An 18585-nucleotide genomic window follows, 5' to 3' on the forward strand; every position below is an offset into this window, starting at 1 on the left:
GCCGCTCAGCGGCAGTTTACCCCTCAGCGGTAACTCTGCAGATTTTTGAAAAACCTGTTTTAAAGCTGTCCTAACTCCACCCAAATGCAATTTTCAGTTTTCCAGTTCATAATCATACAGTTTAATCGGTTCAAACATCTAATATATCATCAAATCATGCATAGAAATCAAAACCCCTAAATATTCATGCTTTGACAATCACATTCAAAATCAAGAACCCTAGGATGAACAAAATGCATTTTACTTACTTGGGTGGAGATACTAGATGCAATGAGAATGCTTCCAAGCTAGAATGCTCTCTTCCAACCCCAAACTTTGATGACACACTAGTGAAAAATTGAGTGGAAGAGAAATTTTCTTAAGAGGGAAGAGTGAAAAGATGTGGAAAACCTTGGAGAAGGTATGTGGGAGTGTTTGTGCAAAGAAAAGTCTGAAAGTGTGAGAGAGTGCGCAGCTTAGGATTTAAAAATACCCTAATGGGCTCAGGTCCCGCTAAGGGGAACTTAAAACCCATTCTCCGAGAGTACCGCTCAGCAGTAAATTACCGCTCAGCGGCACTTTCGTAATGTGCTCTTCTCCTTCTTTTTTTAACTTACGTGCCTCCCATACATGCCCCTCACTGGTTCCCTGCAATTCAATGTTTAAAATGCTTATGCAAACCCTAACTAAAATAAACAAACAGAAATATTCAATCAACTGGGTTGCCTCCCAGGTAGCGCTTGTTTAACGTCACGAGCCTGACCCAAAATCCACCAACACCCATCAGTAGGTGCAAAATTTTCTTACCAACACCCATCAGTAGGTGTTACAAACATAGTATCCTTCAGTAGATACTTAACCACCTAACATCCTTTAGTAGATGCTATTTCCAACAAAATAATTACAAAAATAATGTTCACAAATTAAAAATTACAAAACCAAATCAAAAGTCTTTAAATCCACTAGGTTGCCTCCTAGCAAGCGCTCTTTTAACGTCACTAGCTTGACCCAATAAAGTTCAAGTTCCATCTTCTTTATAGTTGATGTTGTCATTCCACCAACTCCTCAGCTGTTTCCTCTGAACTATCTTAGTTCTTCTAGAATATGGAGACTCTATCTCTATCATCTCCTTCTCTTTAAAGCCCTTCACAACCCACAACTTGTTCTTGATTCTTACAGGTGTGCCAAGTTGGAGTCTTCTTTTCTCCCAGTCACTAGGAATTTCTTCTCCTCTTCCAGTCTCTTCTTCCTTGGGTACCTGAAACGACAAACAATGGTTACCTACAACCTTGAGATTTTCATCTTTATGGCTAGTCATGGGTGCATCTCGAAATGCAGCTTTATAACTAGCTTCTTCCTCCTTTGCTTGCGTCTCATCTTTGAAGACATCTACCACCACTCTCTCCTCTCTGTCCTGGAGCACCACTATACCTTCATTTACATCAATGATAGCCCTGGCCGTTTTCATAAACGGTCTTCCAAGTATGATAGGTATCTTCTCTGTCTCCATCTTCATCACCACAAAGTCTGCCAAGAACTGAAGTTTGCCAACACAAACTATAATGTCTTCTACAATCCCACATGGCTCCTTTGAAGATCCATCGGCCATTACTATTTAAACCTTTGCAGGTTTCACTTTAACATTGTCGATTTGCTCCAGTAAAGAATAAGGTATCAAGTTAACACTTGAACCTAAATCAAGGAGAGCTTTATTTACCTTTTTCTTCCCTATGGTACAAGGGATAGAAAAACTGCCTGGATCTGTTGCTTTAGGAGGCTCTTTTTTAACAGTTATACATTTCTTTGCTTCATCACCTCTACGTCTCTTCTTTGTAGAGATGTTCTCATCAGATTTTGTGTAAACTGTGATTTTCTGTAGAATCTGCTCCCAAGGTGCATCATTATCCAACATCTTGAATAATTTTGTGAAATCCAATTGTTTCTCTTGATTTATTGGAAAAGGAAAAGTATTTTTGCTCTCTATTTCTCTTCTTTCTTCTGTTTCTCCTTCTTCTAACTCAATTATCTCTTCATTCACACTCTTTACCACCTTGCACTCTTCTCTGGGGTTAACCTCAGTATTAGCCCCAAAATTTCTATTTGGCCTTTCTTCCAATTGCTTGGTAATCTGACCCATTTGAATCTCCAAATTCTTTATAGCAGCTTCAGTGCTCTTTTGAGAAGATTCAGTTTTCTGTATGAATTGCTGAAGAGTTTCTTCCAACCTTGTTGATCTTTCATTAAGCATAGATAACTGTTGCCAAAAGGTTGGTTGCTGCTGCTGCTTATTATATTGATTAGCTTGCCCAGTTTGTCCTTGACCAATGCTTGGATGTGGTTTCCACCCTTGATTGTAATTCCCTTGACGGTATGGAAATTGATTGGCCATGAAATTAACATCCTCTACGACTTCAACTGGAAAAGCACATTGACCATTGATATGGTCACCTCCACATAATTCGCACAACTGGGTTTGTACCTGTGCAGCAGTTTTTAACTCTTTAGGTAATTGTGCAAGAGTTTTAGTCAGAGTCTCCAGCTGTTGAGTTAGAATTTTATTTTGAGCTAGCAAGGCATCATGTGTCTGTAATTGGAGAACCCCTTTTTGTTGCATAGGAGCTCCTCTCTCACTGTGCAGCTCATTATCACTAGTAGCCATATTGTCAATGATTTCTATAGCTTCCTCTGGAGTTTTCCATTTGATATTTCCTCCTGCTGAGGCGTCAAGCATGATCTTGGTTTGTGAACCAAGACCTCCAAGGAAAGTTAAGACTACTTCCTGTTCTTCAAAGCCATGCGTGGGTGTTTTTCTTAGTAGACTTTTGTATCTATCCCATGCATGCCCTAGTGATTCTTCCATGCCCTGCTTAAATGAAGATATCTCTTGCTTGCCTTTTGTCACCTTTGATTGTGGAAAGTACTTGTTCAAAAACTTTGTTACCACTGCTTCCCACTCTGTAAAACTTCCTTCTGGGAAAGAATTCAACCAAAGCTTAGCATTGCCTCCCAATGAGAAAGGAAACAAGCTAAGTTTGATAGCTTCGTCTGGCACCCCATTAATTTTGACTGTGTTGCAAATTTCATTGAATGTAGTAAGGTGCTCATATGGGCTTTCATGAGATAACCCATTAAATTGATTGCTTTTCACCAGTTGGATCAGTGCTGGTTTGACCTCCATGTTAGCTGCATTGACTCTTGGTCTAGCTATGCTGTTAAAGTGCTGAGGTCCAGCTATATTGGTGTAATCAGCAAGAGTTTTTCTAACATTGTTATTCTCCATATTTTCTGTGCTATTGTCATAACCTTGTGGTGATGGTTGTAACAGAGTTTCCGGAGGAGGGAAAAGTTCTCTAGATGTTCGGATTCTTCTCCTCCGTCTACTGTCTTCTAATCCTTCAAGAAGAGGTTCTGTTGTTTTCTTGCTCCTAGTTCGAATTGCCTCCTGCATACACAAGAACACAAAACCCTAGAAAAGATTTGGTTAGCACAAAAAGATATAAGAGAAGATATAAGATTCAGAAAATAAAAACAGAAAACAGAAAAACAGAAAACAGAAAAACAGAAAACAAAAAAATAAAATAAAATAAAATAAAATAAAAAACCGAAAAAATAAAACAAAAAATAAAAACAGAAATTCAAAATTAAAGTCAAAGATAATCAATAATCACACAAATTAACTAGTTAAACCAGAGTCCCCGACAACGGCGCCAAAAACTTGATGGACAAATTTATGAACACCAAAATATGATGTCACAAACTTGTTTTTCAATCGGCAAGTGTGACCGAATCGTTCAAGTAATAAACTTGGTAAGACCAAGTATCGTTCTTCCCAAAGGACTCACGGCCTAGTTTAGTTGTGTGGTTTCTTGATTAGCTAAGACTTAAAGACAAAATATTTGGATTTTATATGCAAAAGACGAAAATTAAATATGTATGCATGAAGTTTTGATCAATGGCAAAAAGCAAAAGCTAAACACTTTCAATGAAATTTATGTATGAATATGTTGTTGGGGTTCAATTTCATCTTATCCACTCTCATATATTTTAGGAATTCAACATTCAAATCATCAATGTTAATGCCACTCTCTAAAGTACCTTTCAAGAAGGCTTCTCCCTAATCACGAGTTCATACAATTCCTAGCATTCCTAATGATCAGTTCATAAGTACAGGAGCTTAACGACAACCAATATAATATTGGGAGAAATTCCCCGGATCTAGACTTCCCCGTACGCGCCCGTATCGACAAAACCAATAATCATGCATCGAATGAGTTAAACAATGCAATCATTACGCAAAGAGGAAAAACCCTAACTAATGATGAAAGAAAGCATAAGTCTTAATTAAAAGATGTAAAAACAGATTCCATATATGAGAGCTTCAAAAAATTACATTGATTCCCCAACAAACATACAGAGTTTAGTTCACCATATTCATGGTGAACCTAGATGAATTACAATGAAATAATGAAAGATAAAACCCTAAAAAGGTGAAGAGGAAGCCTCAGCATCCAAGATCCTCCTTCAAAGGGGTGGAAGAGAGAGTGTTTGCTTCGTTCCCGCCAAAGATACCTAACCCTAAAGCTTATATATTATTCGTAAATTACAGAAAATTAGGTCCAAGCCCATAAAAGTGCCGCTCAGCGGTAAAATACCGCTCAACGGTAAGTGCGTGAGACGTTTCTTCCCCTCAGCGGCCATTTTGCCCCTCAACGGCCATTTTGCCCCTCAGCGGACCTCCCGTAAGCTCCTGAGTGCCGCTCAGCGGTAAACTGCCGCTGAGCGGTGACTTCGGCTTCTCCTTTTGCACTTTTTGATGTCTTTTCTGATTCCATATCTCTCCTTCTTCACTTCTTTCACCAAATTCACCTTAAAACCTGCACAAAAACACTGAAATCAAGCATAAACTTGTCCAACTCTCTTATTTCTGAAAATATGAAGAAAAGCATGATTTCAAGCTAGTTTCTAAGTATAAAGGTTGCTTTCAGTATCAATTTTAAGCATGAAAATAACAGTTTTTCAATTGTTATCACATGTCAGCCTTTTGAACGTCCGTCTTGGAGGGGGACGAACGTCTATATATAGTACACGTCCGTCCCCCTCCAGGACGGACGTTCAAGAGACTGACGAGTTCAACTACCTTGTCAGCCTATTGAACGTCCGTCGTGGAGGGGGACGGACGTGTACTATATATAGACGTCCGTCCCCCTCCAGGACGGACGTTCAAAAGTCTGAACCAATCAACTCTTGAACTCCACCCATTCAGCCTTTTGAACGTCCGTCCTGGAGGGGGACAGACGTCTATATATAGTACACGTCCGTCCCCCTCCAGGACGGACGTTCAAGAGACTGAATCTTCAACTCTCCCGTCAGCCTTTTGAACGTCCGTCCTAGAGGGGGACGGACGTCTATATATAGTACACGTCCGTCCCCCTCCAGGACGGACGTTCAAGAGACTGACGGATTCAACTACCCTGTCAGCCTATTGAACGCCCGTCGTGGAGGGGGACGGATGTGTACTATATATAGACGTCCGTCCCCCTCCAGGACGGACGTTCAAAAGGCTGAAGCAATTAACTCTTGAACTCCACCAGTCAGGCTTGTGAACGTCCGTCCTGGAGGGGGACGGACGTCTATAGATAGTACACGTCCGTCCCCCTCCAGGACGGACGTTCAAGAGACTGAATCTTCAACTCTCCCGTCAGCCTTTTGAACGTCCGTTAGAGGGGCCGGACGTCTACTAAATTATAGACGTCCGGCGTTCTCCAGGACGAACGTTTCCACAGTCAATTATTTACCTTTATGCCACTGGTCAATTATTTACGTTGGGGTTTTGGTGGACGGACGTCTATGGGGTGACGTTAAAGATCAATTCTGCACTAGTGATTACTTTTATTTTTGGAAAATATAATTACTATTTTATAAAATAGACAAACTTATGGACTTACAATTTGATCTTGTTTAAGTTTATTAAGATCGGAAGCTAAAAATGAGTTGACAATAAAAAATAACTCAATTCAATTTATATAAATTTTTTTATCAATTATAGTTTATTTTATAAACTTTTCAATTTCACTTATGGGACCACATACATTGCTCTATGTTAATAAAATGTTTATTTTATTATAATAAAAATAATATTTTAGTATAATTACATTTTATGACTATATTTTACAACAAAATTTAGGTTAGGACATTGTTCATGGATTTGAATCTCAACAAATTTTATTGAATGACAAAAATGTGTGTTTTGTTACACAATCATATTCAATATTTTGTGAAGAGCTTGATTACTTTGGAGGAGCCATATATCTTATATTTACCTATTATATTGCCCATACTATTTAGGGACAAAAAAATACATTTTGTGGTATTTCTCAGCCAATGAATATATATTTTTGTCAGATATATTTCTTTATAAAATATTTATAGGTTAGGGTGAAGTAACAGGGTGTGAGGCAAGCCACAACATTCAAGTATGAACTCCGCCAAGGCTTTTTCTTCCCACTCTTCCATTATTATTAACTGCACCAATACTAATAGAAAAAAAAATAAAAAAACTAAAATATTCTTCCTCACTACACAATACAAACGCTGCAGCCATTGTCACTGTTGCGTCATCGCCATTGCAGATGAAGAAAAAGAGAGAAAGAATGCGTTACAGAAAAAAAAAACTTTGAAAGACATTTTGTGTGTTCCAAAAACTGTTATGAAAAACTCGTATTCCGAAAGATATCACATTTTCTGAAAAGTTTGTTCTGAAATTTTTATTCAAAAAATCTCATTTCAGAATACTTTCATGAACTCCAAAACCTTAGTTTGAAAATTCTATTATGAAAATCCTGTTCCAAAAATTTTGGGAAACTTGTTCCGGACAATTTTTAGAACACATAGTCCAAAAATCACTTTTACGAAGATAAAATGATCATTTTAAAAATTATGAGCGTGCAAGGAAAAATAAAAGGTCTTGGAATAATATGAATGTCATAGATAAGCCAACTTATAAACTTCAAGGTTATTAAATTAATAAAATTTTTGTGATTTAGCTTAGTTTACAAGTTTCTTTGACATATAGTGTTGTGACATAAACCTTGCTAAATTATTGGAAGAACTCCTTGATATTACATGCATTTCAACTGTTGATAATTCAAAAGAAACAAAATGCAGTGATATCTTATTTAGATATCGAGAGGCACTTTACATTAATCTAGCGAAGAAAGCCATTGAAGTGGCAAACCAAGATGAAAAAGACTGAAACAAGAAAATAAAGTATGTGAAAGTGTGACTTTACAGACAAAATTTTTGGAACGAAAGGCCACTTTGACAATGATACTAGACAGCAGTTTACTCCCTCCCCTTTTTTTTTCTAAATTTTGATGATACATTTGTATCAGGAAGAATATCTTATAAACCTATGTCTCTACTTGAAGGCAACAAAATCACTGCAATACAACAAATGTTACAGATCATAGAATCAGCTGAAAAATATGTTGTGCTTCAGCTTTCTATGACATGCTACTTTTGGGTGTGTTACAAAGGACTATGGTTACATTTTTACAGGCTTTACAGCGAGTGCAAGATATTTCCATGCCCTACTTCTGCCCGACCAAAACCTCGTTCTTCCATCCAAATTTGACCTACCTAACTGCAGATCATGTTACAGTTAAAAAACATGCAACAACAGAAAAAGAGAAGTTCGGAAAATATGAGAAGAAGAAAGACACATATATACCATATCAACAAATTGCTAGTGGTTAAGCAGTTTGACATGATAGATCATTTGTCTGCTTCTTCACATCAATTCCTGTACCAACTCCTACTGCCATGCCATTCACATCATATGCTGACAATGCCTTCTTCTGAACAAAAGGGTACACATAAAACTAGTCAACTTTCATACTCACAGACTCACAAAGTTCACAGTCAGCTTCATTCGTTGTGACAATGACTAAGCATCACGAGGTGCACTTTGAAACAAAAAGTAAACAGAGGTGAAATTTGATGTTGTCTTGTCATATTATTAATTTAACTTTGTTAGTTGTTCAACTATTCCAGCTCAACTGAACAAATGTTTGATCAAGTTCGTTCATTTAATTAAATATATAAATTTGAGATTGAGTTTAATTATTTAAATGGGCCAAGATAATGCAAGACTACTCATAAATAACTCATTTATTTAAATTGATGAAAAAATTTCTCTCTCTTTTGTTTTAATTTATATATTTAGTGTTGGAAATACTTAAAACTTTGTTTTTTGAAGTTCTCTTATTTTTACAGTCAAGAAGTTCTAATTTTTTGTGGGAATATAATAATCTAGAATGTTTGAATTCCACGTACCTGCATGTGAAGCACACATCTCTATATGTAGATTATCATTTAGTACAAAATAAAAGTAGTTTCAGAAAAATATTCATAAAAACAAAAACAATACATTTTTCAATTAGTTAAACAAGTCAAATAAATGAACCAAGCTTGAACAATTTTTTCACAAGCCATACCTAAACTTCCTGTACTGAGCCATGAAAGATTTTGTCCACACCCCTAGTTATATTGACAAGGGGCAATCACTTCCCACACATGCAAATTTTGTTTTAAGTTTACATTTTTGTTTTGAAAGGAAAATAATTTCATAATGAATATTCATCTTTTTGTCTTTTGATGAACAAAGGTATTTAGACCCCCATTAAAAAAAATCATAATTAAAAGATAAGTACATCTTAATTTTATCAAACTCCTATTTTAGTCTATATAATGTACATGATAAATATTTATTTTATTACAGTTTATAACTAATAAAGTTTTATTAATATATAAATTGTATTAATATAGTTAAAATCGAAAAAGAATCGAGCATATAATTGATTTTCATTTTGTCAAATAATCTCATACTATCTTTTAAAAAAATTATCAGTATTTTTTAAGAATGACTCCTAAAGATATTACTATAATTTTTATAGAGAGGATTTGAGTATTACTTGATTTTGTTTGGAAACTTTCAGTAGACTAAAACACCTAGAAGTTTACACAAACTTATTAATCTCATATATAACTACTTTAATTTGTTAAGTAATTAGGGGATAATCATAATTTAATACAAGAGCCTATATCTATAACATGGAAATCCTATTACATGTGATGAGAAAGTGAGAACAAGTCGAGGCCTCCGAGATTCCCTTCCATTTAAGGGCTAGTTGAGTAGTTGTGACAGATAATTTTTTTTGCTGTTTATGTCTGTGCAGTAATCCTCTGGGTAGGCCAGCATGCCATTGGTGCCTTCCCCAGTAATATTGGGGTGCTTCCCCATTCTATCACTTTTAGTCAAAAAGAAAAAGAAAATGTGAGAACAAAGTGTGGTGAGGGGGGTGACCTCCCCTTTGAATATTTTTCCTGTTTTTTCCTATCTACTAGCTACTCAATTTTGTAGTAATAATGACAAAAACTGTGACAATCCAGAAAAATTAAGACTTGTTACGTGATGACCAAGAATGGTTTCATATTATATAACATTTCTAAGACACCCCCCCGATGAATCGTTTTATCATCAACAAGATTAGGAAAAGACATTTGAATGATGGTTTTATGTTATATTTCTAACATGGCCTCTCTCAGTTTTCGGCTTAAAGCTTGAAGAATATCACCTTTTCTGAAATGGAACTATTGTATCGGAAGAATGGGGAAGGCAAGGATTGAACTCTAGATATCATGTCATAAACCAATAATCCTGAATGATTAAGCTATTAAGTGAAAACACAAATGGTTTTAATTATACATTTACTCCTAACTGGATCAACGTGCTCTTGTTTAAATTTCTCACACACATAAAACATCAAGGAGATGCACACCGTACATATGGTAAAGTCAAAGTATTATCTTTGGATTTGGCATTTTATCTTCATGAACCATAGTAATTAAAACGATTAATCATCATGCAAAATATTGCAGGCCAGTCAATTCAAACAAAATTTAACTTTATTTGCAATTATGGAAAAACTATGTAGTCATCGTTGGATTGATATAGAAACTTACGATGGGTTCAAAGTCAGGGCTAGACAAGTTGACAGTGAGGTTTCTCATTAACAATAAAACCTGCAGAGGAACAGCAAATATACGGAAGTCAGTAACCAAGAACTTATAATGATCACAACTTTCATTATAAATGTCATGGATTAATTATCCCAAAAGCTTAAACTATTTGGCAAAAGTACATGAATAAGTTTTATATTATATGTGTAGTAAACCTCTTCCTGCAAGTGTTCCTTGGGCTTAAGCGTGACCAATTTATAGGCTCTAATAATAAACCATATAGACATGCAAGTGTTGTACAGTGTTATGAGCGAGCTATCCTAAAACTAAAGCTGATAGGTGAAGGTATATGAATGATTTTATACTTTGTTGCAGTAAGTTTCGATGTAAAGGAAAATTTGAACATGTCTCAGTATGTCAAGAATAAATTCAAGACAGACAAATTACAGCAACAAAGTTCTTCAACTCACAGTTTCAAAATTTATAGGATCCATTTCCTTCAGCTTTTGGACATGGTCATTTGTATCTGGATCAAATACACTTCCAATGAAACTGTAAACTTCAGCAAAATCTGGCAAACCTGTGAAACATGGTCAAAATGACAAATGATGATCCGTTACTAAATTCAATCTGAAAATGAATATAAAAGAAAAATTCAGTACATCAGAAAATTACCATGAATAACCGGAGCTTGTTTCCCTTGCTTTGGTATCTCAGAAGTCTGTAGTGTTCTAGTAGAATTTCTGACACCACTAAGAATGCTGTTGGTAATCTTTGTTATCCCCTTTGATCCAATATCAGCTGAATCAGTAACGTCATATAACATAATAAGTGGTGGACAGTCCCATTTAGTGTATTAAATGCAGATTATTGGCTTGAAACTAACAACAAAACGAAGTACGCATGCCTTCATTTCCACGAATACTGTTGAGTTCATCCTGACAGGTCATGGATTTACTGACTCCTGTATTCATCAGCAAGGAGGTTTCATCCCATTTGGCAAAGCCAGGTGCAAGCATGTTTGTTGAAGTATAACCAATGGAAGCTGGTAGTGGTACCAAAACTAGAAAATCAAAAAGTTTCATTAAATGTGGTGCCTTTAGGAACAGACAATATCACTATCTGAAATGGAAGCAAACCATTTTTTGATGCTTTTTGTGGGTAAGGATGAGCAGCTTTTCGCTTAGGACGGGGAGGAGGCACATGAGCCACAGTCCCATTCTTTTGAACTTTCAAGAAGTATTTCTGAGCATGGCTTCGAATCTAACAAAAATTATTAGTTAGTGACAAATAATGCCCGAGTAGAATATAGACACGACAAAGAAAATATAAACAGAGAACTGAAAAACAGACTTCAAACCTGAATAACTGTTTTTGAACCTACAAAATCTTCAATTTTTTTCCAATCCCTGTCAAATCTGAATAATCCACATGAAGTCAATGGCTGGATTGCAGACCACTTCACTTGTTTTAAAGTAATTGTAAAGTTGAGACGATTGGAAATAGAGCACAAACACACTGAAATACAGTTTCAGCCAAAATTACAGCTTACACTGAAGATGAGTACATTTCATTTCTACCCTCTCCTAATTCTTCCATATCATACAATCCAAGAATCAAACTAATCTTCAAGTTTTCAAATTTCCATCTCTCTTTTGACTTACAAGTAAGGTTTGTATCTCATTTATACATTAGGATTTGGTCATATCCTCAATAGAGGGAATCTCCAAGACACTTCCTTATCCAGAGAAATCAACATCTCGAATATGAAATTAGATATTCTTAAGTTTATGTCTAGCTTGACCTAAAATAAGGTTCACACTCTACTTAAATATTAAGATTTGACCTTATCCTTATTTGATGTGACGCCATCCTCTATCCATTTCATTACTTTCTCTAAGAGGAGTTTTTCAACCACAGGTGTTAACAATTGTTCTGGATCACTCTTAGAAGAATTTTGATTCAGTTTAGCAAATTAATCCAATGCACAGGCTCAATAACTAATATCCAAAATCTAGGTGAGAAAAGACATAAATAAACTTGTAGCACTGGAAGAACCTTCACACTGATGAAAAGCACGGAATCATGGCCAAAACCCTATTAAGATTTGTCTACAGAAGCATTTCCCTAGTGACCTCACGTCAGAAATACAAAGATAACCAAATCAAGAATGATGCACAGGAATACTACTGATGCAGCCTCAATTGGGTTTCCTGAGAGACCAAAACTAATTAGAAACTGTAGCCAAATGCTATGATTTGGTCGTACATAAAGAAAGACATGGAAATGAGGATAATTGAAAAAAAAAAAAAATAACAACTGAATTAGCGATAAGAAGCTCAAACATAGTCATGTTGAATGAAAGTAAAAAAAGAGGAAGTGAAGTTATGATGGGAAGAAGGTAACGGACTCACAGTTGAAGAGCTTCAAGAAACTTGTCGTGCTCTTCCTCGGTCCAACTCTCCCTTGACTTGGTTATGGTGTAAGGCTTCCTCACCTTCTTCCCCGACACATCACTCGCCGCCACCGCCATTGACTGAGAATTCGAAGTGTTGGAGTTCATGCTCCGCCACAAATAACATAGACTCACTCTCTACACACAGGTGCTTAGAGATAGAAAGCAAGAAAGAGAGAGAGAGAGAGAGAAGGTGAGATGAATGTGGCGTGGCAAGCAGGGTGGGTATATGTGCGGTGCAGAATTTGAGAGCCACCAATTGTCCCAACACAACACAACTTCCACTAAACTCATTTCATCGTCCCTTGTCCGGTCCCATCGGGACACAATTTTTCTTACACCATACGTCCATCTTTCTCATTTTCTTCCACTTTTAAATCCGTACTACAAAAATACATATATTTTACTTTCCTAAAAAACCATACAACAAAATATTATCACATCCTCCATTATATTAATACTAGTTAGGCAAGCTTATCCATACAAATTCAACAACATTAAAACAATCTAACTAATTTTAATACAAAACTTAAAAAATGATAGTTGAAGGAAAATGTTGAGATTACTCACCCTTGCAAAATCTGTATTTTACTTGGTTGACCAACTTTTCAATTAAATAGATAAATCATCTTATTAATTTCCTTAATTGTGTTGAGGATGTTGATCTAATTGACCAACTTCTCAATTAAAAAAAGTTTTGATGAGGAAGATTTTCTTATAATCTTTAAATATTTAAAATTTAAAAACAAAATTGTATTTTTATGTAAAATAAAATGGGAAGAAGTGATGTGGGTCGCATCCCATGGAGTTTGGTGAAGGAGAGTGCCAGCGTGGAAATGGTGGGAGTAAGGGAGTGGGCCCACAAGGATCTTGCGGCTCCCAATAATTTGACGTTTTTTTTAATATGTGGTGGTCCTTCTTCGACAGCCAAACACTTCTCGTTTGTTTTTGTTACCCATCGCCTACGCAAACTTTTTGTCTCCAACGGTGTTGCGACACGTGGAACAATCCTATCCACTTCTGAAACACTATTTCCCTCTGCTTTTTAGGGTAGGCTGCCGACTGTGCGCTGCACCACATTTTCTCAACTTAATTTCCTTGCTATTATAAAAAAAATTGATTTATGGGGTTGGATTTCCTGATATAGCATGCTTTATAAAATACTTACTTTGGTAAAACGTTATATTGTGTTAGGTAGAATTTGGTGGACAGCAGCCTCTTTAACCTGTCCACATTCAATTGAAACCAGCTACAATTTGTTTTTTTTTAATTAAATTTTGGTTTGACATTTTTGTTTACAGAAAATAATTGTTTTTTATAATAATTGAAATAAAACTTTTGTTAAGATTATTTATTAATAAACTTATCTATATTTTTTTTTAAATTGAAACATAAGAAAAAATATATTTTTTCAAATTAAAAGTTAAATTTTTGTAGTTTTGTGATTAATAAAAAAATATAACCTTTTATGTTTGTAAATTTTCTTGGAAAATTACAGAGAATTCCGTTTGCTACGAACCCAATACCCAAAAACCTTATTTAATAAATTATAAATTAATAAATTTAACTAATAATATTTGGAAAAACTTATTTAAGAAAGTTATTAAATAATATTTAATGATGAATCTTCTAAATGTAAAAGATATATCAATATTTAATAAAAGTAATTTAAATTTTATTTGTAACATTTCATTTTTAGTTACTTACAATTTACATAAGACATTATAAAATTGAAAAAAATAAAATAGATATTTTTTTTATCTAAAAATATACCATAATAATAAAATATATATAAGACAACTAAGAAAAACTATTAGAAGATCATGAAGAAAACTCTATAACATCATCGTCTTTCACCATATATACTTCAACAAATATTCCTCATTCGCTCACACCAATAAGGTGATCTTCGCAAAAGAAACAAACAAACACACAAAAAACGTAAAAAAAAAAAACAATAGGGTAAGTTAATGTGCAAAAGAGTTTTCATAAAACAAACATAGAAATATTATCATGCAACTCTCACTCATGAAAACAATCAAATCAGATATAAAGACTCGTTCTAGACTCAATTATTCGGATACAACCTTCATGTGAAATCTCAGGGAATCTTGCACTTGTAGTGGTCTCTACTGCTTTGTAGAACCATTGTCAATGGGTTTTCACCTTTCCACACACAAGGTTAGTTCACTACTATCTTTAGCCAAGGTAAAGTCCGTAAACTAGGACCTCCTACATCTCCACCACATACCTCATTCTACTCTATCTGTGTTTGAATGGTTATTAGAGCGATAGGATAACCTCCAACATTTGGACTCTCACATCAATGTGTACACTAATGAAACACCACCATAGAATCTTCCCACGAGATCAATGAAATTACACCAAACACATATATAATACTCATCATCATTATAATATCATACATCGTTATTTACATGCATATTTATCCCTAAATCTATCAATCATTCTCAAATTAACTTCATAAATAATTTATCATTTTAACATCACATAGTCCTACATTAAACAGACCCAAAAAGTATATATAAATAGAATTAGACTCTATTAATTTTGCTGAGTGAGAAATATATACGTCCAACGAGAATATCACTGAAAGCACACTTGCTCGACGACTAAATAGCTCGTCCAACGAGAATATCACTGAAACTCACAAACTTATATTCTGCAGATTTATGGTATTTCAATCATGTAAATCAGTCTAACAACAATCACAGAGGCCAAAACATACCAACTATCAGATTGTACACTACTTAATGATTCAATTAATCTCATTTGCATTACTAACCAAAAAAATAGGTAATTCCATAATACAAAACACTAAAGCCAAATTAAAACTGTATTTCAACTCCACATATCATATTTCATCAAACAGCGCAATCAGATAAATAAAACATTGTACAAGCATACAATTAATAATTACAAAGTATCTATTGGTTGAAAATAGTGCAATTAGCTTTCCTTACTTGACCAACATCTCACAAGACCCTAACCAACGAAACTCCTCCAACCTAACAAGATGCTCTATCTACACATAGAAACATCACAAGAACGATCAAGACATACCATTATGATCACTAATCAATAGAGATTCCTATACATGACTAAAAAGACGCATGCAAGCGGAAGAAGGCTTGCAACAAATAACAGAAAATACCAAGAAAATAACTTAAACTCAACTTACGCTAATAGAGAAGTTGATTGGTCCAAATTGAAGAGCTCACTGTAAGGACCAATCCTACACTCTCAGTTCTTCAATCAAACGAGTAGAAAGGAAGAACCCTTAAAGAGAAGTCAGAGTACTCTAGAAAAGTGGTTTCTAGAGAGGTTAAGTGTTTTAAAATAATGAAACTCGTTCATAAATAACTATTTATATTAAAACTTTTTAATATTAAAATAATCGAGTCTCACTATTTTTAAACCACTATCATTTCTAAAAAGTCATTTTCTAGGTCTTTAATTCTCTCGAACAAGAAAATTTTTCGTCCTTGAAAATTAACTCATTAGGTAGAAGGAAAAGTATGCTCTCTTCATTTTCTCTTTTAACAACCACCTAAACTTGACCGAGTTATTGTCCTCAACACCTTAACTAACTAAAAACCTATGTGCTAAAATATATAATGTTCAATAGTGTAGATTGGTTTAGTCATTACTCTCAAACATATCTCTCCACCTACATTTTAAAGCATGAAAAATCCTTTACAATTAACAAACAATTGTATCTACTATATTGAACTCACCTTCTATATGTTCTCCAATCCATTAACTTGTAACCACCCCTTAACAACATATTGTTTTACTTGAAATCACTAGCTTGAAAAGTACCTAAAAGCCATAAAGTAGTTCACAACCTAGGATTGTCAGATTTACCTTTTCCCGAACATTTTGAGACACTCTGATATCAACCTCTTTGGCTAGGTTGAGCGAAAACTAAGAGATGTGCATGGAGAGAGTGTTTCGTTGGATGATGAGTGCAAAAATGGAGTGGGAAAAGGTTCAAGGTTACGTAGCTAGGGTTGGACAAGGTGATATGCTCACAGTTTTGGTGTATATGGTGATGATTAAGTGGTGTTTGATGGCTCTAAGAAAGGTGAGGCCAACTCAAGGATGAAGATGAATAGAGGGGCCTTTAGGGTTGCTCTAGTATAGATCTAGGAAGTGCATGACCATAATTTGGCAGAATAGCATTGCATTAATCCAAGATGAAATACAAGGGTAGAGACACCTCTATTTATATGCCAAAAGTGTCTCCTTCTAACCCTAAAAGCATGATCTGCCACCTTTGCACTTATTGGCCAAAAATGAGGCCTTCTAAGGAGTTCACAAATGTCCACAAATCCTCTCCAATGATGGGAGGACATGTGGTCACTCACAAAACACAATCCTCTCCATTCCTAGAGTGTCATGTGTCCATTATTAAAAGTAAATCATTTTCAATGGAAGTATGACACTTGACACATACTTTCCATATGGTTTGGATATCTAACTTAAGGAAAACTCTATGTTAATTAGGCCTTAATACATACCTTAAACAAACCTACACTACATGGTTGAATACAATGATGGCATAAACAACCTACGCTACTCTTCAAGCTATGCTCCTTGATGGCTCCAAAGGTGGTTCACAAGGTAGAGTTGATACCATCTTCAAGGATGACTTCCACTCTTCTTGAAAGTTTTTGACCAAAGCTAGGGGATTTGCCATCATTCCTTCCCTCTTGAAAAGGATTTGCCCTTAAATCTTCAACATGGGCTAAGACAACTTCCTCTTCTTCATTATCTTCAATTCTTCCTTACTTTTCCGCTAGGGGAAAATACCCATTGTATAACTGATCAGAGTCGCACCCGATACAAATTTGATGTGCAATAAGAATGCAGTATAAACTAGGAAGTGACTCCTAGGTCGTCTCTCAAGGACCAAATGTGGTTCAGTCAATAGGTCAAACACGCAGTCGGGGGGGGGGGGGAGGGTTTGAAAGTGTTTTTGCAAGGAAAATTAAACTAAATTAAACTAGAAGTTAAACATAACTAAACAGAACCGAAAGCATTGAAATAAATGTGCAAAACAGTAATGTCGAACGGTGTTCTTCACAGGGTCGAACGGTCCTATTCACAAGGCCGAACGGTTCTAACAACAAGCGTGTTAGAGACCGATCGGTTCTAGTCACAGGCCGAGCGGTTCTAACGAAGAGACCGATAGGTGTTAAAGCAGTAAGCGAGTGGAAATGAGCAGACTAAAGCCGAACGGTAAAAGTAAAATTCAACAGCACAAATAAACGTCGAATGGTCATAAAGATGAACTGAACAGTAAACATAAGCAAGGATGAAGGAGTCGTTCGGTCATGACAGACCAAACGGTAGCAATGAAAAACCGAACGGTAATTTGGTAAATGCAGAAACAGTAAATGCAGAATTCATAATGCAGTAGAAATGAAAGTTGAAAACGCGACAGTACAACAAAATAAAACTTAAAAAGAAGAACGTGAATTTGCAAATGGAAAAGGCACTAGAAACAGAAACATAATTAACGAAGACACTCAAAACGTAAATTCTAAAACAAGAACAAAATCGAGAACATAAATGAAAGAGTGTAAGCCAAACTGCAATAGTGAACAACAAAGAGGATGAAGAGTAAAATGTAGAAAACGTAACAACAACTGAATTGAAATGCACCAAATGAACTTAAACACATAATGAATCAGTAAACGCGAATGAGAATGAAGCAGCAAATGGAAAACGAAATGAACAGTAAACGTAAAACCAAAATGCAGCAATGAAGAAGACAATGAACATTAACGAAGAAGAAACGAGCGTGGAAAAGCTTGATAAAATGAAATGAACGGGAACTGAACGCAATAACGATTTGAACTATTAATTTGCACTGTAAACAAGATTCAATACATGAAATTAAAAAAGAAACAAAACCTAAACCTCCCCAAAGGGGGAGGAGGAAGAAGATGCTCCCCAAGAAGCGAAACGTGAGTGGCGGCTGGGAGACTTGTTTTTTTTCAAGTGAAAGTGATTTTGGGGTATATAGACCCCAAAAGACCAAATTGCCCTTCTAATGGGCTTGTCCTAAAAAATGACCTAAAATTGGGTCCAAAGTCCTAAGG

At 35.4% G+C, this 18585-nt stretch overlaps 1 protein-coding gene across 4 annotated transcripts; it reads right to left on the bottom strand.

Annotated features, from left to right (window-relative positions):
* Positions 1 to 7218: 7218 nt before the first annotated feature.
* LOC124819473 (protein REVEILLE 8-like) lies at positions 7219 to 12765 on the bottom strand. Of its 4 annotated transcripts, none has more exons than XM_047291010.2 (9): positions 12414 to 12765; positions 11360 to 11417; positions 11139 to 11262; positions 10907 to 11062; positions 10675 to 10800; positions 10470 to 10579; positions 10003 to 10062; positions 7709 to 7832; positions 7219 to 7621 (listed from the first exon to the last, which is right to left on the bottom strand). In XM_047291010.2, the coding sequence occupies exons 1-8, from the start codon at positions 12560 to 12562 to the stop codon at positions 7731 to 7733; spliced, it is 885 nt and encodes a 294-aa protein (XP_047146966.1). In that variant the 5' UTR covers positions 12563 to 12765; the 3' UTR covers positions 7219 to 7621; positions 7709 to 7730. The 4 variants fall into 4 exon arrangements, with proteins under 4 accessions (XP_047146966.1, XP_047146960.1, XP_047146952.1 ...); XM_047291004.2 differs by having other exon boundaries at positions 7219 to 7617; positions 7709 to 7835; XM_047290996.2 differs by having other exon boundaries at positions 7709 to 7835; positions 12414 to 12762.
* Positions 12766 to 18585: the final 5820 nt, after the last annotated feature.

The sequence above is a fragment of the Vigna umbellata genome, chromosome 8, assembly GCF_029865625.1.
Source record: "Vigna umbellata cultivar VRB3 chromosome 8, Vumbellata_1.0, whole genome shotgun sequence".
Taxonomy (NCBI): Eukaryota; Viridiplantae; Streptophyta; class Magnoliopsida; order Fabales; family Fabaceae; genus Vigna; species Vigna umbellata.